Source organism: Coenobita brevimanus, chromosome 101 (genome assembly GCF_032717465.1).
Source record: "Coenobita brevimanus isolate Jiangsu-jjx chromosome 101, ASM3271746v2, whole genome shotgun sequence".
Classification (NCBI taxonomy): Eukaryota; Metazoa; Arthropoda; class Malacostraca; order Decapoda; family Coenobitidae; genus Coenobita; species Coenobita brevimanus.
This window is the reverse complement of record NC_137054.1, coordinates 60,160,645-60,185,684: the sequence shown is the minus strand read 5'-3', so window position 1 is coordinate 60,185,684 and position 25,040 is coordinate 60,160,645. Positions and strand designations below refer to the sequence as shown.

At 43.9% G+C, this 25,040-nt stretch overlaps 1 protein-coding gene and 1 non-coding gene across 2 annotated transcripts in view; both read right to left on the bottom strand.

The window, feature by feature from the left end:
• LOC145415050 (glutamate [NMDA] receptor subunit 1-like) overlaps positions 1-25,040 on the bottom strand; it is a 529,989-nt gene that overhangs the window by 271,703 nt on the left and 233,246 nt on the right. Inside the window, exon 7 of the mRNA XM_080284465.1 lies at positions 20,893-21,009. Within this exon, the coding sequence (XP_080140591.1) occupies positions 20,893-21,009 (117 nt within the window). The remainder of the gene's footprint in view (positions 1-20,892; positions 21,010-25,040) is intronic.
• LOC145415151 (5S ribosomal RNA) lies at positions 1,820-1,939 on the bottom strand. The gene has a single exon (XR_013900006.1). It is a non-coding gene; the product is annotated as a 5S ribosomal RNA (ribosomal RNA).

The window sequence follows — 25,040 nt, the reverse complement described above, 5'->3', positions numbered from 1 at the left end:
CGCAAGGACCGACGATTCTGGCGATTGATGATGCGCTGCCGGAAAGCACGCACTTCCTCCACGAGTCCCAAGGGCCCCATCTCCCTGTCGCAGTCCGGGTGTTCCAGGTAGTCTAGGACGAACTCTAGATGTTCCCGGAGTGCGCTCAGCTTGGGGATGGCTGGAGTAGTGTCCTGCTGGGCGGAGTCTGCATCATCATCGCCTTCGTCGTCGGAATCTTCAAGTTCGGGACTGACACCAGCAACCGAAGACGCGATCTCGATATCAGACAACGTCTGATACCCAGGATCGCCCTCGTCGTCGTCCAACCACTCACGAACATCGTCCACATCAACATCGTCGCCGTGCGTACGTAGCCGTGCATGGAAGTCATCCACGTCAAACCCTAGGAAATCGTACTCCACATCTGTTCCGAGAAGCAGACGAGACCAACCATTTTCAAGAGTTTTCACAGGGACTTCCTTCCATGCACTAGCCAAGTTGTACAGCGCAGACTTGATGTTGTAGCGGCGAAGGTTTTCCAAAGTCCGCTTGCCTCGAGTGTCACGTCCTTCCCTGCGCTCGTCCTCGTCCTCGAGAACCACCATCACCTCGTCCAGGAACTTCCGACGGTACAGGCGCTTTGTTGCCACGATCACTCCTTGGTCCATTGGTTGAATGAGAGCAGTCGTATTAGGTGGCAGAAACATGCACCTAATACGGCCATTCTCAGCAACCAAGTCCTTGTCGCACGGGTGGGCAGGTGCATTGTCAAGGAGAAGGAGAGCCTTTACCTGGTCGCGAGGAATTCCCAGTGTCTTCGTCTGGTAATGTATGACCTCCTTGACGAAGTGATGGTGAAACCAGTCTTTGAAAATCACAGCTGTGAACCATGCTTTCAAAGAATGGTACCATACGACAGGAAGGACATCCATCACCCCACGAAGGCACCGAGGCTGCTTTGCACGGCCAACAATAACGGGCTTAAGCCGGTGCATGCCGTTAGCATTGGCACAACACAAAGCAGATATCCGTTCCTTAGAAAGCTTGCGGCCAGGTACACGCTTCTCCGTCTCATCGGCGAGAGTGTTCGTTGGCACCGAGCGATAGAATAGGCCAGTTTCGTCAGCGTTATAGACTTGACCGAGAGTGAGGCCCTCCCTGTCGATCAAGCCTTTCACCTTGTGCCGAAACTCGTCCACTCCATCCTCGTTAGCGTCCAATGCTTCGCCATGTGCTTTACGGTTAGTAAGGCCATGTCGCAACTTGAACGCGAAGAGCCAACCCTCGGATGCCTTGAAGTCTAGGGCGTCGTGAAGCCTTGCAAACTTCTCAGCAGCAGCCTTCAGCTCCGTTCCACGTACCATCACACCAGCTGCACGTTGCTGTCGATACCAAATCAACGTGGAGCGGTCGATCTCTGCATACTTGGGAGTAAACATAACCTTCCTCTCCACGCTGCGTTTGCTTCTCGACGAGAAGTCAGCCGTGTACTGCATGAGCTTGTCTCGGGAACGCTTGATATCAAACAAAGTCGACCGGGCCAGGTTGAACTCGCGGAGAATGCGAGAGGAAGACCAACCCGCATCAACCTTCTCCAATATCTCCCGTTTCTTCTCCAGAGTCAACACCACTCTCTTCCTTTTCTCAGGAGGCGGGGCCATCATCGGTTAGTGGGGATGTTCGGTTATTGGGCGTCCGGATATTAGAGGGATTACTGTATATTCATTCATTCATTGCCAGACGCCATGTATCCCAAACGGGGTGGCCAACGGCTTAGAGTTAATTGTTTTACAGGGAGGGGCACTAATCCTCCACCAACCCCACTAGACACGTAGGGATGCCAACAGCAGCTGGTGTTCCCAGGCGGTCACCCATCCAAGTACTAACCAGACCCAACGTTGCTTAACTTCGCTGATCGGACGGGAAGCGGTGTACTCAACGTGGTATGGCCATGGCATATGTATATATATATATATATATATATATATATATATATAATGTACATACTGTATATATATATATATATATATATATATATATATACTTAGTATAATAGGAAAAGTGTATGGCAGGATACTTATTGACAGAGTTAGAGAAAGAACAGAGAAATTAGTTGCAGAAGATCAGGGAGGCTTTAGGAAGGGATGAGCTTGTGTAGATCAGATATTCATTCTTAGATCTTTAGTGAAAAAGTTTCTAGAGAAGGGAAAGAAGTTGTATGTGGCTTTCATGGATTTGGAGAAAGCATATGACAGGGTGGATAGACAAGGATGTGGAAAGTGTTAAGAATATATGGTTTTTTTTTTTTTTTTTTTTTTTTTTATGTTACCGACTCTGGGCAAAGGCTTTAGGGCCTATATCTCGGGGGCAGTAGCCTATCCCAAGGCCCAGTAGTCCTCCTACACCTCCACATGTCACCACTTCGGCACTAACACTCACCGTCCATATTGAATACATGCTAGGGCTGTCTCATACAGGACTGGTGTATTGGTATTAGCGGGGGTACTTTTATGACATGTCGGCGGGTCATCTAGTAGATCAGGAAAGTCTTTCATGAAATTCAAATCCTTAAACTGTTCCCTGCCCCAGCCGGGATTCGAACCTGGGTCCATCAGGATTGCAAGCCGCCTCTCTACCGATTCAGTGGATGGGAAGTTGTTGAATGCTGTGAAGAGTATGTATGATGGTGCGAAGGCTGCAGTGCATGTGGATGTTGGAGTGGCCCTGGTGAGAGAGGATAGTGTTTGGAAACTCCCTGTGCTGTTGTTTGCAGATACTACTGTGTTGTTGAGTGAAGACGAAGGGGAGCTGCAAGGCTTGGTGGATGAGTTTGGAAGAGTGTGTAAGAAACGGAATCTAAAGGTGAATGTAGGAAAGAGTAAAGTGATGGTCTTTGAGAGAGGTGAAGTCAGTGAATGTACAGCGAGGTTGGATGGTGAGGAATTGGAAAATGTGAGTACGATTAAGTATTTGGGTAGTGTGATGAGTAAGGATGGAGGTTTGGAGGGTGAATGCTTGAAAGGGTACAGCAGGGAAGAAAGGTTGCTGGTTCTTTGAAAGCAGTGATAAGAAACAGGGAAGTGAGCATGGAAGTGAAAAAGTTACTACATGACAGTATTGTGATACCAACTCTAACGTACGGAAGTGAAGCTTGGACGTTGTTGGAAGGCAACAAGTCAAGAGTAAGAGCAGTGGAAATGAGTTAATTAAGAGGAGTCTGTGGAGTTGCATGGAGAGACAGGCTGACGAATGAGGATATAAAGGAGCGTTGTGGTGTGGATGTGGATGTGATAGGAAGCGTTATGAGGAACACACTGAGGTGGCTTGGCCATGTGGAGAGGATGGAGGGTGAAAGACTGACGAAGAGAGTGTATGTGAGTGAGGTGGAGGGGGGAAGAGGGAGGGGAAGGCCGAGGATGAGATGGAGGGATGGGGTGGAGAGGTATATGAGATAGGGGGTTGTGAGTTGGGAGCAGGGCAGTGAAATGGAGGGGGACAGGGCGACTTGGAGCCGATTTGTTTGTGGCCACCCCACCCGAGATAGAGGTGTCTGGCAATATATATATATATATATATATATATATATATATACACATATATATATATATATATATATACACATATATATATATATACATATATACACATATATATATATATACATATATACACATATATATATATATATATACATATATAGATAGATATATATATATACATACACAGTAATCACTCTAATATCCGGACACCCAATATCCGAACACCCCCACTACCTGGACATCATCGTCCCGGGATCCAATATTCCCAAAATGGTCCGAAAACCCAAAAAAATTAAAAATAAAAACGAATTTTTCCCGCCCGTAATTTGAACTTGCCGCGCACGGTGCGGGAGAGCATTGTTGTGGTGTGTCATTCCTCCGACGTCCAATAGAGCGCCGCAGCATCCTCCCCACTTTCCGCCCGTCTCTCGCCACGAGTGCACGCTTGTCGTTATGGCTGCCTACGTGATCGCTTTTGTGGTGGTGCCTTACCTGCTGCAGGCACTCCTCCTCTTCGTGTGTGTGATGATGGCCCCGCCACCTGAGAAAAGGAAGAGAGTGGTGTTGACTCTGGAGAAGAAACGGGAGATATTGGAGAAAGTAGATGCAGGGTGGTCTTCTTCCCGCATTCTCCACGAGTTTAACCTAGCCTGGTCTACTTTGTTCGATATTAAGAGATCCCGAGACAAACTCATGCAGTACACGGCTGACTTCTCGTCGAGAAGCAAACGCAACGTGGAGAGGAAGTTTATGTTTACCCCCAAGTTTGCAGAAATCGACCGATCCACGTTGATTTGGTATCAACAACAACGTGCAGCTGGTGTGATGGTACGTGGAACGGAGCTGAAAGCTGCTGCTGAGAAGTTCGCCAGGCTTCATGACGCCCTAGACTTCAAGGCATCCGAGAGTTGGCTCTTTGCATTCAAGTTACGGCATGGCCTTACCAACCGTAAAGCACATGCCGAAGCATTGGACGCTAACAAGGATGGAGTTGACGAGTTTCGGCACAAGGTGAAGGGCTTGATCGACAGGGAGGGCCTCACTCTCGGTCAAGTCTACAACACAGACGAAACTGGCCTATTCTATCACTTGCTGCCAACGAACACTCTAGCCGAGGAGACGGAGAAGCGTGTACCTGGCCACAAGCTCTCCAAGCAACGGATATCTGCTTTGTGTTGTGCCAGTGCTAACGGCATGCACCGGCTTAAGCCCGTTGTTGTTGGCCGCCCAAAGCAGCCTCGGTGCCTTCGTGGGGTGATGGATGTCCTTCCTGTCGTCTGGTATCATTCTTTGAAGGCATGGTTTACAGCTGTGATCTTCAAAGACTGGTTCCACCGCCACTTCGTCAAGGAGGTCATCCATTACCAGACGAAGACACAGGGAATCCCGCGCGACCAGGTAAAGGCCCTCCTTCTCCTCGACAATGCACCTGCCCACCCATGCGACAAGGACTTGGTTGCTGAAAATGGCCATATTAGGTGCATGTTTCTGCCACCTAATACGACTGCTCTCATCCAACCAATGGACCAAGGAGTGATCGTGGCAACAAAGGGCCTATACCACTGGAAGTTCCTGAATGAGGTGATGGTTGTTCTCGAGGATGAGGACGAGCGCAGGGAGGGACGGGACACACGAGGCAAGCAGACTTTGGAAAACCTTCGCCACTACAACATCAAGTCTGCACTGTACAACTGGGCTAGTGCATGGAAGGAAGTCCCTGTGAAGACTCTGGAAAATGGTTGGTCTCGTCTGCTTCTCGGAACGGATGTGGAGTACGATTTTCTAGGGTTTGACGTGGATGACTTCCATGCACGGCTACGTAAGCACGGCGATGATGTTGATGTGGATGATGTTCGTGAGTGGTTGGATGACGACTAGGGCGATCCTGGGTATCAGATGTTGTCTGATATCGAGATCGCGTCTTCAGTTGCAGGTGTCAGTACCGAACTTGAAGATTCCGACGAGGAAGGCGACGATGATGCGGACTCCTCTCAGCAGGACACTACTCCAGCCATCCCCAAGCTGAGCGCACTCCGGGAACATCTAGAGTTCGTCCTAGACTACCTGGTACACCCGGACTGCGACAGGGGGATGGGGCCTTTGGGACTCGTGGAGGAAGTGCATGCTTTCAGGCAGCGCATCATCAATCGTCAGAATCGTCGGTCATTGTGTCAATCAACCATTGACAGTTTTTTCAGGCCCATGACCCCCGCTGTGCCCAGCCCTGGCTCCACTCCGTTGCCTCCCCAAGACAGGCCCTCCTGCTCCGAGCCACAGCCCAGCACATCAGCCACGGTGGAGTCACCGCTCGACGTGAGTTTGCGGCCGTCTTCAGAGTCGTCTGCAGTGGGTAGGCCATCACCACAACCCAGCGATGCACCCCTAGGTCACCTGCCAGTGATACTCTCGGACTCTGACAGTGAATAAACAGCAAGAAATTCTCCACTAGACCACACGGGAATTTAGAGTGTTGTGCAGTGAAAAAAAGTGTGTTGTGTTAAGGATTTACAGTTGTGAGAGAAAAGACTCAATTGAAATAAAATTTAACGTAAATAGACTTGTTTGTTTTGGCTTTGGAAAATTAGAAGAATGGGAAAAATTAAAGTGCAACACTTAGTAAGTTACAATGGAGCATTAGTTAGACAAGAGTGCACACTGTGAAGAGAACGGACTTCTGTGTGCGATTGACTAAGTTCAGTGCAAGACTTCAGGAACAGTGTACTGCAAGTGCTTCAGGAAATCCTTCTTACTGTCAGAGTCCGAGAGGAGGCGGTTATTCATTGAGATGGCCATGGACTTGCTGTAAGTAGGCAGAATGTTTCATACTGTACTTTTTTCCATACTATACTTACCTCATTTCACTCTTTAATGTCCTTTATTGGTGTGAATAGGGTGTTAGGAGCTATGCATGTGCAGTAGGAAGGTGTTTTTCTGAGTTAGGCTAGGTTAGGGTCCATAAGTACCAGTCCAGGAGCAAGTCACCAGAATGTTTATTATTGTATGAACCTACTTCTAAACCCTCATTTTATGTTTTTTTTGCATTTATTTCAGTCATTTATGTACCTTATCAGTGTGATTTGGGTCTTAAATAGGTGCTATGCATGTCCAGAGGGAGTTGTATAGGTGTTTCTCTGAGTCAGGGTCCATAAGTACAAGTCCATAAGCTGGGGCCCAATATCCGGACAGAACCAATATCTGGACCTACCTATGGCTCTATTACGTCGGATATTGGAGTGATTACTGTATTTATATATATATACTGTATATATATACTGTATATATATATATATATATATATATATATATACACACTCAACCCCCTGCTGTCGCACCTAATTGGTCACAGGAAACGCGCGTGATAGCTGAATGCGCGATAGCTGAACTGAACAATCAATGGGAAAATTTCTAATTGGTTTTTCGGTGGCCCATTTTTCTGACTTTTAACCACTTTATGCCTACGATTTCCTGCCAATCTCTCCTCTAACATGAAATAAAGCATTATTATATTAATAATAACAGTATAATGAATAAATAAACAACATAAAAGGCCATCTAACTTTTATAAGGATTACGGCTTGGGTGGTTTGATGGGTTCCGAGGCTTGGGAGTGGGTTAGTTGCCGCCAGATCTCTTTGGCTGTCTCCATTTCTTTAGTGTCCACAGTAAAGCGGGTATCACATGGTACCTTATATCAGGAATGGCTGAGGAACATTTAAGTGGAACAAAACTTGGACGCTATCACACAAGTTCCTCACACTGTCGTCAGAGCCCCGTCTCAGTTGTAAACACGTGATTACTTTATCGACATCACAGTTTTTTCGGCATAAGAAATATTAACTCTTTATAAGGGTTTCAAAACGATTGTTATTTATTCTAAAATACAATATTAATAAGTATTCAGTGTTAGGCTAAATTTCAGTGCTATAGTAAGATATATTCTTTCGAGCCGAATGGGTTTTGGTCACTGTTTTGCCCGTCGTGTCCTTGGCAGGAATCCGTTCAGATGGATTCCAAATGCCCGTGCTATAATCGGGAATTTTACCCCGTTACCGTTCCGATTAACGATCATATCCTCTGCAAACCTCGTATGAAGTGCCGTGTGAATAAGTTTCGCTTAGCCTGTCTTCAAACTCGACGCGTGATAGCGGTCTTGGGGTGCATGATGGCATGTATGATTGTGCATTTGATGTGTGCGTGATAGCAGATAAATGTGATAGCTGAACGCGTGATAGAAGGGGGTTAAGTGTGTGTGTGTGTGTGTGTATATATATATATATATATATATATATATATATATATACAGGTAAGCCCTTAACCCTTTAACCGCGGGTGTCATTCCAGAATGACACTGCAAAAACTGGACCAAACCGCGGGTGTCATTCTCGAATGTTTGTGAATATTTTGAATACCCCGCGTTTTTTCCGAGCGCCAATTGTTTCAAGGGAGAGTAGCTATTAAGTTCTTTCACTCCAGCCAACCTCCACCTCCCTCTTCCCCCCCTTCGGGCCCCACCTCCCACCCCCTGGGCCCCCCACCCCACCCCGGACCAAACACGCATCAGTATCTGTCCAGCTGTGTGAGTGACAACACTGCTGATGTGATAGTGAAGTGCAGGCAATTACAGTGCCTTTTACCTGCCTTAGTGAACACAGAGTGGGTGTTTATCGTATGTGCAGTGTTCATATATGTTTATAGTATTATTATCAGAATGAGGTTGGGATTTGGTAACGGTGTGTGAACGAAAAATAGTGATTACAACACCGCTGATATGGCAGTGAAGTGCAGGCAATTACAGTGCCTTTTACCTGCCTCAGTGAACACAGAGTGGGTGTTTATCGTTTGTGCAGTGTTCATATATGTTTATAGTATTATTATCAGAATGAGGTTGGCATTTGGTAATGGTGTGTGAGCGAAAAATAGTGATTACAACACCGCTGATGTGGCAGTGAAGTGCAGGTAATTACAGTGCCTTTTACCTGCCTCAGTGAACACAGAGTGGGTGTTTATCGTATGTGCAGTGTTCATATATGTTTATAGTATTATTATCAGAATGAGGTTGGCATTTGGTAATGGTGTATGAGCGAAGGTAATGGTGTGTGAGCGAAAAATAGTGATTTTACACCCCTCACTTCTAACGGCACTGCCTGTCCTGTGAAAGTCAACAGAGTCATGAAACCTACATCAATGGAAAGCTGAAGGTTAGTACTTTCTAATGGTACCTTATTTTTTTCTCTAGCTTTATTCTGTGCAGAGTTATTAAGGTTTAAAGGTTTGTTTACATTTGGCTGAAACCCCCGCGGGAGAGGACAGTCAGGCCAAAACAATACCCGCGGTTAAAGGGTTAATTCACGCGAGGGTTACGTTCCGAGACCCTTCGTGTATGTGGTAAATTCGCGTATATGTTCTGCCCTTGTGTGCACATAATTACGCATGGCTACTAATTATATTACATCTGAATAATACTGTTTATGCACTACATGCACCTTATAAACTAGCATAAAGTATGAAAAACAACAAAAATGTTAAGAAATTTAACACTGAAACCTGACAAGCACAGGCGTAGGTAGAGACACTTCTGCAGTCTGGTGCACAAGCCCTCACTGCCTCCCATATGCTACATTCTGCCTTCTTTATTGTCCAAACAGTTGACTCAATCACCCCAAACATACGGTACCAAGCCAGTTCACAGGCACAGGTGGAGACACTTTAGCACAGTCTGGTACACTGGCCCTCACTGCCTCCCGTATGCTACGTTCCTCCTTCTTTATTGTTGGAACAGTTGACTCAACCCAAACACACGGTTCCAAGACAATTCATCATGAAGTCAATTCACTATCAAAACATGGACGATTCCCTGTCATTCTATAAACATACTTATTATTGATTAATTAATACTTTAATAACTAATTTTCTGGGGGATTTTATAACTCATATAAGTAAAAAACTAGTGTACTGTACTTGCTAAATAAACTGGTATGTAAATAAATGACGGGGAATCGTCCTGATGGAGAATTGTCGACGACATTCCTCCCTTAAGTTTGTCCAACGCAACTTTCTGTCAGCAACATCACGTTACAGTCCGTTTTGGTGTGTTATCACATGCATCACTAGAACTACGCTTAGGCCCCATGTTGGCAGACAAGTCAAGCAATCACTGGAAGGCAGAAAAATAAGCCACAAATAACAATTCACAAGTCACAGCATGGTTCGACCGTCGGATTCAAACTGACTGTGTGGTGCGTGGTAGACCGACCTCCCACACACACACACACACACACACACACACACACACACACATATACATGTATGTATGCACATGGGCAGCAGGTAGGCATTTTTATATTTTATTTATTTCTCTTGTATATTAAAATTATTTATTTGAATACTATAATTTTATGTTTTACTGTAATTATTTTCCAAAAATTCGTGAATAACCGAAATCGCGTGAAAAAAGTTCGCGTAAATTAAGGGCTTACCTGTATATATACAGAATAAGCAGAGATGGATTGAATTTGGGATAACAATTTGTGTAGTAAGTGGTATGGGGGATGATGAGATTGTAGTTTTGGAAGGGGACTTAAATGGTCATGTTGGTGAAGCAGCTCAAGGATATGAAAGAATACATGAGGGATATGCATATGGTTCAAGAAATGAGGAAGGGGAAAGGATACTCAAGTTTGGAGGGGCAATGAACATGACTGCATGCTAAACACATTTTATGAAGGGAGGGAGTAGGTTGATTACATACAAGTCTGGGGGTAACAGAAGCCAGATGGACTATTTCCTGGTCAGGAGGGCTGATAGGAGGTTAGTGAGGGATGTGATGGATGTTAAAGTTATATGGAGAGAGAAGTGTGTGCTGCATTATGTGACATGGTGCTTAAGGAGTGGGAGATGAAAAAGAGAACTTATGCACATGGAAGGAAAATATGGAAGCAGAAAAAAAACAACCAGTAAGAGATGCCTTCTACTGAGAGATGAGGAGAATAGTGGCTGAAGAGGGAGTCATTGACAGAAGTGTTAATGAACAGTACTGAGCCCTCAAAAGCAACCTCTTGAGAGTTACTGAATCTGTACATAAATGAACAAAAGGCCCACCAGACATAAAGTAACTTGGTGCTGGGATGAGGGTGTAGACACTGTGGTTAAGGAGAAAAGAAGGCTCTTCTGGGAATGGAAGAAGGGTGATATCAAAGAGGAATACTTTCCTGTCACGCATACAGCTAAAAAAACATGTTTACAGGGCAAAGTCCGAGTCACAGAGACTTTTGCTTGATAGCCTAAATTGTGTGGAAAGGAAAAATGTGATCTTTAAAGAGGCAAATCAGACAAGGAGGGACAACAGGGATATCACAGGTGAGCAGCGTGTGAAGAATGATGAAGGAAGGGTAGCAGTGAACAGTGGGGATATTAAAGGTACCTGGAGACAGCATTACAGCTGGTTGTTGAATGAGAAGTTTGACTGGGTCAGGGAAGGTTTGGAACCACCAGATCCAGTGTTTGGCCCTTGGCCTTTGATTGATGCTGCTACTATGAGCAGGGCATTAGGTAGGCTGAAGGTGGGGAAGGCAGCAGGTGTGTCTGGGTTCATTGCTGAAATGCTGAAAGCCTCAGGAGATATAGGACTGGGGTTAGTCATTGATTTGATAAAAACAATAATATATGAGTGTGTTGTCCCAGATGATTGGCTGAAGAGTGTACAAGTAATTGTAAATGTGCACATGGGGAAGGGTGATGCCCAGAAGAGAGGAAATTATTGAGGCATAAAGCTTTTGGACCAGATAATGATGGTAATAGAAAGATTTCTAGAATGTATGACTGGAGAAGGCGTGAATATTGATGAGATGCAGTTTGGGTTTATGCCAGGCAAAGGGACCACTGATGCCAAATTTAGTGTTTAACAGCTTCAGGAAAAGTACAATATATAGGGAAGAAAAGGGAACTGTACTTGTTTCTGCTGATTTGGAGAAGCCTTTAACAGAGTCCCTAGAGAGGTGGTGAAGCGGGCAATGGGAAAACTTGGGATCGAGGAGGGGCTGGTTAGGGTGGTTATGGCCATATGTGGGTGCTCACACCCAGGTAAGGGCGTATGGAGATTTGAGTGATGAGTTTTCCGTGAATGTTGGTGTGCATCAGGGGTAGTCTTGAGCCTCTTGTTGTTTATCATGATACTTGAAGCCCTCTCACGTAACTTCAGAAATGGACTACTGTGGAAGATGCTGTATGCTGATGATTTGGTGCTGACTGCAGAGAATGAAAGGGAAGTGGAGGAAAAGATTTGGGAAGTGGAAGGATGGTATAGGACACAAGGACTTACAAGCAAATGCAGATAAAACAAGTGATGGTATCTAAGGCTGGTGGCGGTACTGTCAAAGAAGAGGGAGAGTGGCCGTGTGCGATTTGTCAAAAGGGAATGGGAAGTAATTCCATTTTGTACAGTGTCTATGATAAGTGGGTGCATAAGAGATGTAGTGGTATTAGTGGTAGACTGGAAGACAATGCTGATCTCATGTGTGCAGTGTGTCTGGGAGAGCATGTGGAGAATGTCATGCGTGAAAGAACTGAACTTGCTAGTGAGTCTCTTGAATGTGTGGATGTTTTGTTATTTGGGAGACATGTTATATGCTGGAGGTGGAGCTGGAGCTAGCTCTGTGGCTAGAAAGAGGAGTGATTGGATGAAGTTCAGGGAGCTGTTGCCTCTCCTGACACTGAGAGGGCTCTCCCTCCATGTTAAGGGATCTTTGTATGTGCCCATGTTAGGAATGGTAGTGAGACCTGGGCAGTAAAGGAAGGATATTCACAGGCTCAAACATACAGAAATGACAATGATTATGTGGATGTGCAGTGCATCTCTGAGTGTGAGGCCTGGGGGGGGCTAGGTTTAAAATGGAAGAACTGAGAGGTGGGATGGGACTGGAGTGTCTTGGTATTGTGATGAGGAGAGGTAGACTGAGGTGGTTTGGGGATGTGAAGTGGATGGGGGATGATAACAGTGCAGAAAGTGAGAAGTGTTAACATTAGAGGTAGGGCTGCGAGTGGTAGACCGAGAAAGACCTGGGATGAAGCCACTGAGCGTGACCGCAGGGACAGTATGGAGATAAGCCGTTATTTGACCAAGGTTGTTGCATGCAAGCATGTTGAAGCCTTAAAAAACGAAACAAAATGAAACAGCATTCAAACCAAACCTTCAAAATGCATAAATCTTATCTTGCTGGTAGTTTTGCAATAAAAATGAAGGTGGAATAGATCACATAACAGGAAACAACACCAGAAAAAAACACTACTATCCTAGCTAGGGGTCTGTGTCCCATACCCCCACTGACAAAATTAACCACCTCACTAGGTTCAAACCTTACCTTCAAAGTGCATAAATTATCCATTACCAGAAACGTTTGTCTTTTCTGTAACTGCACAGTAGTTTATAGTTAGGGCAGTTGACTGCTCTTGAAAACACTCTGTAACCACTTCTGTAAGTGCCAGCACTCCAGCTGGCTTCCCTGCTTCAATCACATTGGTCAGCAGATCTTGTGTGCTCACCATCACCTCTCCAATTGTCCCCCACCACAGGCCAAGGTCGTATTAAGGATTTACTTATTATGGTTAATATCAATTTGCAAAAACTATTTACTTGGAAAAAAGTTAGTAGAAGGTAGGATCTATGAACTGTCAAAAGGAAATTTCCCAATTCCATGGTTGTCCGAAATGGCAAATTGTCAAAAGATTCTGGGGCTTGAATTGTGCAAAGGTTACAAGAGGATGAGAAAATGGCAGAATATAAGAGAGAAGTGGAGGAACGATTGGGTAAATATGAATTGGAGCAGATGGGGGATGTGGAAGGGGTGTTCAAGATATTCATAGAAGAAATCTGTGCAGCATGTGAGGTGGTGAGTGGGATAAAGAGAAGATGAAAGGGGGTGCAAGGAACAGCATGGTGGAATGAAGAGGTGAGACAGCCTGTGACACAAAAGAAAAAAGCATATAATGAATGGATGAGAAATAGAGGCATGGAAGAGGTTGAGAGACAGAAGAGAGAGTTATATGTTGAAAGGAAGACAGAGGTGAAAAGATTAGTAAGAGAGAGTAAGAAAAGAGTGGATGAGGAATTTGGAAGGAATTTGAGTGTCCAGTGGAGGGAATGTAAGAAAATGTTCTGGAAAGAGGTAAAGAGGGTCAGACAGCATAGCAATGATGTTAGAAGGTGGGAGAAAGATAAAAATGATAGATTACTAGTTGAGAAGGGAGAAAAAGTGAGCAGATGGAGAGAACACTTTAAGGAATTGTTGAACATACAGAATGGTGGTAATGCAAGTATAAGTGGCTGAGGAATGGCTGGGAGAAGAAGGGAGGTGAGAATACAGGAAGAAATTAGTAGGATGGAAGCTATGGACGCAATGAAGAATGTCAAAATAGTCCCAGGAATTGATGGAGTCTGTGATGAAATGCTGAAGCATGGGGGAGAGATAGTAGTAGAATGGATGTGGAAGATGTGCAGATTGGCCTGGGAGGAAGGCAGAGTCCCAAAGGATTGGAAGTCAGGTATAATTATTCCCCTGTACAAAGTGAAAGAGGAAAAAGAAGTGTGTGGTAATCCCAGGGGCATTTGTCTTCTTAGTGTAATAGGAAAAGTATGTGGTAGGATACTTATTGACAGAGTTAGGGAAATAACAGAGGAATTAGTTGGAGAAGAAGAGGGAGGTTTTAGGAAGGGAAGAGGTTCTGTAGATCAGATATTCATTCTTAGATCTTTAATGGAAAAGTTTCTGGAGAAGGGAAAGAAGTTGTATGTGGCCTTCATGGATCTGGAAAAAGCATAGGACAGGGTGGATAGACAAGGATTGTGGAAAGTATTAAGAATATATGGAGTAAATGGGAAGTTGTTGAATGCCATGAAGAGTACGTATGAGGGTGCTATGGTTGCAGTGTGTGTGGACAGTGAACTGAATGAGTTTTTCTATCTGAAGGTTGGATTGAAACAGGGATGTGTCATGTCCCCATGGTTGCTTAATCTGTATAAGGATGGGGTTAAAAAAGAGATACAAGGTAGGACACTGGATGATGGAGAGGCACTAATGAGAGAGGGCAGTGTTTGGAAATTTCCAGTACTGTTATTTGCAGATGATACTGTGTTGTTAATTGAAGATAAAGGGGAGCCGCAAAGCTTGGTGGATGAGTTTGGAAGAGTGTGTAAGAAACAGAATCTAAAGGTGAATGTAGGAAAGAGTAAAGTGATGGTCTTTGAGAGAGGTGAAGTCAGTGAATGTACAGTGAGGTTGGATGAGGAGGAAATGGAAAATGTGAGTACATTTGAGTACTTGGGTAGTGTGATGAGTAAGGATGGAAGTTTGGAGGGTGAAGTGCTTGAAAGGGTATAACAAGGAAGAAAGGTTGCTGATTCCTTGAAGGCAGTGATAAGAAACAGGGAAGTGAGCATGGAAGTGAAAAAGTTATTACATGACAGTTTTGTGATACCAAATTTAAAGTATGGATGTGAAGCTTGGATGTTGTTGGAGGGACACAAGTCAAGAGTGAGAGCAGTGGAAATGAGTTATTTAAGAAGAGCCTGTGGAGTCAAATGGAAAGACAGACTGATAAATGAGGATGTGAAGGAGCATCGTGGAGTGGATGTGGATGTGATAGAATACGTTAGGAGAAAAACACTGAGGTGGTTTGGCCATGTGGAGAGGATGGAGAGTAAGAGACTGACAAGGAGAGTGTATGTGAGTGAGGTGGAGGGGGAGAGAGGGAGGGGAAGGCCAAGGATGAGATGGGGGGATGGAGTGGAGAGGTATATGAGAGAGGGGTGTGTGAATAGGGAGCAGGGAAGGAAATGGCAGGGGACAGGGTGACATGGAGGCAATTGTTTGTGGCCACCCTGTATTAGGGATTAAGGTGTCTGACAACACATAGATAGAATCATTGAATGAATGGGTGCATGGTCCATGTCACTTGGCATGTCAATGATTAATTCTCCCACTACCACATTTTTCCTTTTCTGGTTTTCTGTACCGTACCTCACCCCACCTGCAGGTGGGAAAAGAGGCAAGATGACGATGATGATGATGATAACTGGAGGCAAGATGATGATGATGATAACTGATGCGTGTGCTGCACAGGGGGTCTCATTTACAAGTATGGTCTGAGTGAGGAGGTTCACTCAGAGGGAATTTTGCTTTCAGCCACAGCCTGTCATATCTTGTGTATTCCCATTAGGATGCAAGTTCCACAATAAACTATACCAGTGTTTTGAATCCTACACTCACGGCATATAATTTTCAGGTTTCACACCTGCCTATCCTACATAGTGTTATCATCATAGACAAACCTTCATACAGATCAAAATTGTGAGTTGCAGCACTGGAAATTTTACCCTTAATACAGGTGAAATCTCCATGCAGGGGTGCATTTATGAGGTTGAGAAAGTAAAGCACCTCGACATGGTTGTTAACAACACTGACAAGACTTTCTTTCAATCAGGGTGATCAGGACATAAGAAAGCCCAATCCAGACATGATATAGATATGTAGCTTTATAGGCAGTAAAGCCTGGGGAAACATTACATAAACAGCATGATGATACTGGGAGTTGCATTAACAAAACATCACAGATGGAGAGCGATCAATGCTTTGACATGCATGAAGAGGCAGGCCTAAGGTAAGGGTTGGTTAGGCTCTGAGCTAGATGCTGGCAAACAATGTCAAATTATGAGAAGGATACAAAGAAAAAGTCTCAAACTGTAGATGATGCCCGGGTGGGCTAGGGAAGATTTGGTACCAGTGTTTAAAAATACAGTACAGTAACTATCAATGTTGGCTATAACCATATGGTGGAAAAAAAATAAAAAATTTGATCCTACTTTTCACTGACTACAGTGAAACAACAAAAAATCACTCAAAAAATGAAAAAAAATTAACTAAAAATGTGGCATAGGAGGGTACTTTATTGTGCTGATCACAGAATGTGCTAAATACAGTGATCCCTTGGTTATCAAGCACTTGGTGATATTGGGTTTCATTATCACATCTAGATGAAAATCTACACTCCTGCTGTTACCAAACATTTTTTTGGATAACAAACAACATTATCGTGCACCAGAGTTGGTTTCTGCTAACAATGATGGTGCAAAATCTGTGGTTTCTGATGACTTAGAGGGATTCAAAGATGGGGCATTACTTGAGGGATTAATTCCAGGTGGTTGAAGCCACTCTCTCTCATTGCCCTTTACCTCATGCCCATCTCAGGTCTCTACATGGTATGTGTGTCTTCCTTATTGTGCCCTTTTCATCATTTTCTATTAACCTAACCATTCCTATCTGCATTTCTGATACCATAACAGTATGTAGGTATTAAGTGGGTCTAAATTGTTGTAAAGGGTAAATTTGGGTATACAGCCATCCCTCCTATAACGAGGCTAACATAAACTGACAACAAGCCGTGCTATACTTTTCTACATTATAAGTTCAGTTTGTTTCCATTATAAACGGCTAACTTAGACTGGACATTTTCCGATGTTGCCCTTTTCACCCCAAATCCAACTCAAACCCTCCAAAAAACACCCTGGTGACATTCACTCTGGTACTCATACACATGAAATTATTAACAGTACAGGCATACACCAGTTTAATGATCTAATTGGTTAGGTAAAACCCTATCGTTAGGCGGTGTATCGTATATCGGGGTACTTTTAACATGTATTTCAATGTAGACCGTTTACCAGCCTTGGGTTTCCCCCCAAACCACCCAGATGAGCCCAAAAACAGGTTTAAAGGCAATCTAAATGGCCTAACAGCTGTCAAGGAAGTTAACCTAAGCCTAACACCTATACATAACTCACTAAAACCAACAAATCAAATCTGAATATCGTCAAATATAAGTCTGGAAAAAATCATGCTTAATAAACTGTATTCTAAAATGGCAATGTTCACCCCACCTATGCTAAAACACATTAATCGAAGTCTAAAAACAGTTTATAAATCAACCTACAGTAAATACACAATTTTAGTCTAAAATATCATCAAAATTGGTATGAAAAATCAAAACCCATCATTAAACAGGGATTTAGCCATCGTGTAGGCGGGGCATGGTGCAATTTCTACCCCCATCGTTAAGCTGGGGTATGGCATCTAGGGGTATCGCATATCGAGGTATTACTGTACATGAGGAAGGTTCCTAGACTTTAATAAAAAAATGTTTAGGCCACAAACCTGGCTGGCTCAGCTGGCCACACTTGCTGTCCCCGGTGCCCCCAGTTCCCATTCTCTGTTGTCACTCTTGAGATTAGGTTGGCTGGTTCCCTTCGTCGTCGGAGTCAAACCCTTCAAAGTCCATGAAGGAAATGATGGACATAAACCTCTTCGTCAGGTTCAGCACTGTCTTCTGGGCTTGAATCGTCACCACAGGATGGTTGATGTGACGCGTTCTGGTGAACTCGAATAAAGTAGGTGATCCTCTTTTGTTGCTCAGCATTCATTCTCTCCCTAAACATGTCTGTGTACTGCCTCACATCACTGACCACTAATGCAGCAGTTTGCTCGGCTTGATCTTATCTGTGTCCTTGTTGGTGACGACGAAGGAGAGCCTCTCGTACAATTCCACAATTTCTCTCAGTGTGCTTGCTGCTATCCCTCCTGGCGGCCTTTCCTCTGGCTCTTACTGTTCTTCACACCCTTCCTGAGGCTGGTTCAACAGTTCCTCGGTGTCCAGGGTGGGGTCTAGGGCAAGAAGCTCCTGAATGTCAGGAGCTTCCATGCCAGCAACGCCGAGTTGTTCCATGCCGGCGACTCTCCTTGATGCCTCCACCGCTGTGTCAACCAATGCGTCAACTCTCTGAGGCTCAGTCTCTAAGTCAAGCCTGTGGCCTGGCAAACCTTGCAAAATGTTGCGCCAGGCATGATGCACCATGGCCTGCGTCAGCTCATTCCAGGCTTCAACAATGGTGTCCACTCTGTTTTTGATGTTAAACGACTCCCAAACAGACTCTGCATCCCTGGAGTGCTGTGTGGTAGTGGAAGCAGCAATGGTAGCTGGTGGCGGTGGGAAGTCACGGCTTGAGCCAGTGGTGGGCAACTCAGGCCGTGGTGAATCTGGTGAAGATGGCAGCTAGTCCAAATCTTCGTCAGTGTCGGTAGCAGCTTGGACCATAGTAAGGGTCTTCGAGGAGTAGGTTGCCTTGAGCACCGCAATCACTTCTTGGTTGAGTGGCTGGAGGAGTGAGGTTGTGTTCAGAAGCACGAACACAACCTTGATGTTGGGGTGGCGATAGTCGAGGAGTGGTGATTGGCCTGGTGCATTGTCTAAATGGTGCAAGATCTTAAATACAAAGTTGCGCTGTTTGCAGAAATCTTCTGCTTCTTCAGTGAAGCACTTGTCAAACCATTTGAGACAGACTGCACCCAACATCCACCCCTTTTCATTGTACATCCAGTGCACGTTGAATATGTCAATGTCACAACTCCTGTAGGCATGTGATTTCTTGGCTCGTGAGATAACAAGTGGCTTCATTTTGCAGGTCCCAGAGGCATTACAGGTTAGGAGTAGTGAGGCTTTCCTTAGACACCTTGTAACCTCGGGCCTACCACATCGTTCGATGTTGGTCTTTGTGGACATTTTTTTCCAAAAATGCCCTGTCTCATCAGGATTAAAAATCTGGTCCTGGGTGTACCCACTGTCTCTGATGACATCTCAAAGAAATGCTGGGAAGGTAGAAGCAACAAAACCATCAGTACTGGCCCCGCCACCAGTTATACTAACACTCTTTAACTCTTTCCTCTTAATAAAAGAATTTAACCAACCTTTAGAGGCCTTGATGGGTGTCGGCTTCTGTTGGTTTGGCCGTCAGGTTACCTCCCTGTAGAAATGCTTGGTCTTGTCACATAGCATGATGCCGTCAGTAGTGACGTTTCTCTGTCTCTGCCTCTTCAAATTGAAGTAGATGTCGCTCCGTGGTCTTCAGAGCTACATTCTTGATCTTCATTGCAGCTTGTCCTGCTGCTGTGGGGTTGCTCTTGACATATGACTTTATCTTCTCTCAGTCCAAACTGTCCTGATGGTGCTTTCATTAACCTCGTGCTTTTCTGCCCCCCCCCCCCTTTTTTAAATAATGTTTCCAACTCTGGGCATAGGCTTCACAGCCTGCTCCCAAGGACCAATAGTTCTCCTGCATACCATACACCTTCACATGTTACCACACCAGCACTAACACCCACCGTCCATATTGAATACGTGCTAGTGCTGTTTCATACAGGACTGGTGTATTTGTATTAGCTGGGGTACTTTTACAAAATGTCACCAGGTCTTTTGGTACGTCAATAAAGTCTGCGTTTATGAAATCCAAATATAAACTGTTCCCTGCCCCAGCAGGGATTTGAAGCTGGGTCCATTAGGACTGCAAGCCACCTCTCTACCAATTCAGCACCACCTCCAACTCTCATATTATCTCCATTTTCTGCTCGTAGGTGAAGTGTCGTCGCTTGTTGGGAGGTTCCAGTTGGCTGTGAGGCATAATGCTTAGGTAACAATGCTCTGTACCATGGGCACAAGGCAGGAGACCACTAAAAAACAATGGAGGACACTCCCGGTGGCCAATGGGGTTACATATGAATGTAATGCCATGCTACCAGTCACGGTGCACCGCTCGCCTGATGTAATCACATGCGAAATTTGACTTTCAGCGGGCCGTCTGAGCTCCAATGCCTGACAACTTGCTGCAGTGTATCTGTCTGTGACCACAAAATATATTTTTTGGTCACATATACACTATAGATGACCGAGTAAGTACAGATCCGTGTTATATGATACTGCATTATATGAGGGTCGATTGTACCAATGGGGTGCCTAGTATCAATTAGGATAAATCTATAAGTTCTGTGCTTTCGCTGTTGCATTATTTCATTATCACACACTAGACTTGGTACCAATTATGGGCAATAACCAAAGGATCACTGTACAGAGTGGCAGGCAAGTACTATTCCCTGTGACGCTTAGCTGGGGACTCACTTGTGATATATAAACTACCTACACAGAAACCAAGCTAAACTGGATGTGCAAACACATAAAGTATCAAGCACAATATTTTATGAAATCAGAAAACAGAATGGGTGATAAACAAGCCAAGGTTAGAAGAACAAAGAAAGTGGCAACAAGGAAAAAGTTGATACTGTGGCTGGGACATCTCTGAGCCCACAGCAAACTAGATGAGGTCTCATACTTCTCACATGAAGAAATCATGCTTCAAGCATCAGTCTTATATAGTGCAGTACTGTGAAACATTTATGATTCTATATATAGGACCAGACATGGGATTCTGGGTAAATCCTATATTAAGGGAATCTGTGTCATGGTTTGAATAAGTGAGTCAAGTACAGTATGTACTTACTGGAAGAGTTTCTTGCCAGTTTCCCAGGACCCACCAGTATCATTACAGTTCTGAGGAGGTGGCTCTGTGGTGTTTTGTTCTTCTCGCAGCTTCTTCAGGGCCATTGCCAACACATACCTGTCCAAATACATTGGAAGGGAATTAAACACCAGCTCTAGGAGGGTATCACATACAAACCTTTCCCTAAAACTCCAACACCACACTATCTGACAAAGAAAATATTTCTTATTTAACCATAAAATCTCTAAATCCAAACATAACATAGCAACAGAGAAAATAAGAAGTCTCTCTCTCTCTCTCTCTCTATTGCCAGACACCTTAATCCCATAAGGAGTGGCCACAAAAAAAATTCCTCCATGTCGCCCAGTCCCTTGCTATTTCACTGCCCTGCTCCCAGCTCAAACCCACGTCTCTCATATACCTCTCCACTCCATCCCTCCATCTCATCCTTGGCCTCCTTCTCCCTCTCCCCCTATCCACCTCACTCACATACATTGTCCTCATAAGTCTTGCACTCTCCATCCTCTCCACATGGCCAAACCACCTCAATGTGATACTTCTAACATTTCCTATCACATCCACATCCACATCACAATGCTCCTTCACTTACTCATTTGTCAGTCTCTCTCTCTCCATGTGAGTTCACATGCTCTGCTCAAATAACTCATTTCCACTGCCCTCACTTTTACCTGCATCCCTCCAACAAGATCCAAGCTTCACTTCCATATGTTAGAGTTGGTATCACAATACTGTCATACATGAACTTTTCAGTTCCATGCTCACTTTCCTGTTTCTTCCCAGTGGTTTCAAAGAACCAGAAACACTCATTCTTGTTGTATCTTTTCAAACACTTCACCCCCTAAACTTCCATCCTTACTCATCACACTACCCAAGTACAGTACTTAAATGCACTCACATATTTCATTTCCTCCTCATCCAACCTCTGAGTACATTCAGTGACTTCACTTCTCTCGAGACAATAACTTTACGCTTCCCAACATTCACCTTTAGATTCCATATCTTACACGCTCTGCCAAACTCATCCACCAAGCTTTGCAGCTCCCCTTCATCTTCACTTAACAACACAGTATCATCTGCAAACAACAGTACAAGGAGTTTCCAAACACTGACCTCTCTCATTAGGGCCACTCCAACATCCACTGCCATACCCTGTATCTCTTTCATAACCCCATCCATATACAGACTGAACCACCATGGAGACATGACACATTCCTGTTTCAATCCAACCTTCAATAGGAAAATTCACTCAGTTCACTGTCCACATGCACTGCAGCCTTAACACCCTCATACATCCTCTTCACAGCATTCAACAACTTCCTATCTACTCCTTATATTCTTAATACCTTCCACAATCCTTGTCTATCCACCCTGTCCTATGCTTTCTTCAAATCCATGAAGGCCGCATACAACTTCTTTTCCATCTCTAGAAACTTATCCACTAAAGATCTAAGAATGTATATCTGATCTACAGAACCTCTTCCCTTCCTAAAACCTCTCTCTTCTTCTCCAACTAATTCCTCTGTTATTTCCCTAACTCTATCAATAAGTATCCTACCATACTTTTCCTATTACACTAAGAAGACAAATGCCCCTATGATTACCACACGCTTCTTTTTTCCCCTTTGCTTTGTACAGGGGAATAATTATACCTGACTTCCAATCCTCTGGGACTTACTTCCTCCCAGGCCAATCTGCACATCTTCCACATCCATTCTACTACAATCTCTCCCCCATGCTTCAGCATTTCACCACACACTCCATCAATTCCTGGGGCTTTCCCCATTTTAACTTTCTTCATTGCTTCCACAACTTCCATCCTACTGATTTCTTCCTCTTTTCTCACATCCCTCCATCTCCCAGCCATTCCCCAGCCACTTATCCTCACATTACTTTCATTCTCTATGTTCAGCAGCTCCTTAAAGTGTTCTCTCCATCTGCTCACCTTTTTCTCCCTTCTCCACTAGTAATCTACCATCTTTATCTCTCACTCCCTAACTTCTCTGCCACCCTGTCTTCTTTGCCACCATTTTTACAGGGGAATAATTATACCTGACTTTCAATCCTCCAGGACTTTGCCTTCCTCCCAGACCATTCTGCAAATCTTCCACATCCATTCTACTACTATCTCTCCCCCATGCATCAGCATTTCACTTTACATTCCATCAATTCCTTGGGTTTTCCCCATTTTGACTTTCTTCATTGCTTCCACAACTTCCATCCTACTAATTTCTTCCTGTCTTTTCACATCCTTCCTTTTCCCAGCCATTCCCCAACCACTTATACATCCATTACTTTCATTCTCTGTGCTCAACAAATCCTTAACCCCTTCGTCCCGGCCCGTCTCCCAAGCACGCCAAGTTCAAATCCGGTTTGTCTTACTTTCCCAACCTGCGTGCCCCACTCATCTGTATCTCCTCTTTTTCTTCAAGCATTTACTAATCAGTTGTTGTTTTCATATTTCTCTGTAAAGCAAAGCTTCTTCACAGAATATTTAGGTCCATGGAATAATACCTATTGGGACTCAAAATGAGGGGAAAAAAAAAAAAAATCACTACCATTTACTACACAAGTTGGTAACTTCCTTCTCAGGTTGTTTCCAATTTATAGTTTTGTGTTGGTAAGAGTCTATATATATACATATATACTATTATAGTACTGTAAAATGAAAATTACATAATCATTCAATAATACAAATTATGTTAGCCATATATTATGACAAGTGGTTGCAATTTGTGAAAAAAGAAAGAAAGAAAGAAAAAAAAAGAAGCAATTTACTGTGCACGTGATGTAAACCCAGTCAGACACCCGAGCAATGGAGGACCTGGATGTGCAGGCTTTTGTCAAGGGGGAATTTATGTGAATTCCCTTTGACTAGGAGCAAGAAGGGAATCAAGGGGCAGCAAAAGAAGTGCAACAGATGGAGATGATGATGGAGGCAGATGAAGAGGTAGAGAGAGAAGATGAGATGGGGAAAGAAGAAACAAGAGGAAAGGAAACAGCTGGAGGAGGCAACCAGAAGTGGTGCACAACAACAGAGATGTTTTTCGAGGCACTGACGCTACTACCAATTTTGACTGGAGTGGATATGGCATATAAAATATAACTGAAGAAATTCAGAGAATGTAAGAGAGAGAGAGAGAGAGAGAGAGAGAGAGAGAGAGTTTTTCCCTTTTCCCTTCAAATTCACTAAATACTGATCCTTTACTTTCCTACTACACTCCTATTATTTTCAAACCTTCCTTGTCTGTAACCACTTTATTCTTTTCCTACACTTCTCCCCTTTCCTCTAAAAAAAATTTCCAGGAGGAGAAATAAATACATAAGTAATTAGCTTACTTTTGGGTCAAACATTAGGTCTTCAGTAATACCGAATAAAAAGTTTCGCAAGAAGCAATTAGCTAGACAAATATATATAGATGTCCTTATCTGACCTCACCCCTGCAGGGCAGCATCCCTGCCTTTCTTTCTGTCTCACCGGTAACCCAATGTCTCCTGTATGGAAGGAAGCATTTGTAGGTATGTATGGCTGTATGTATGTATACATGGTTGTGGGCATTCTTATCTTTAGGCCAATCTCACCCTCCCAAAACACACACACACACACACACACAGGGATTCAATCTAGGCGAACGTGTGACACCGGCGCTCCGTACCAAATCATCACGGCCAGTGGCATTACCTAAATAGTATCTTTGTATGAGTCAAGCTCAGTACCAGGTTAGACTAAATGATTGTTCATTATAAAAAGGAAAAAAATAATAAGTTTCAACAAGACTTGTAAAAACAGGAAATAGAACCAAGACGAAAGAATACGCTGAGTCATCTCTGAGGTTTGTTTAGACTACAACAAGACGGAGATTGTAAGTATATGCTTTGCACTTTAAGTATTGCAAAATGGATACATACTTCAGTTAAACAAATTTGGAAAAGAAAAGGGATAAAGGTAAAAAGCAAAATGATGATTTCTACCAAGAACTGGTTGAAGTAGAGACCCACAATAGACTGGTTGAACGTGTAAACAAACTAGAAATGGCTTTCAAAAATGAAATTGATGAAATAAAGAAGAAGATGCACTTGCAAAAGGAAGAAATAGAAAAACTAGGAAGGGAGGCCAATAAGAAAGACAC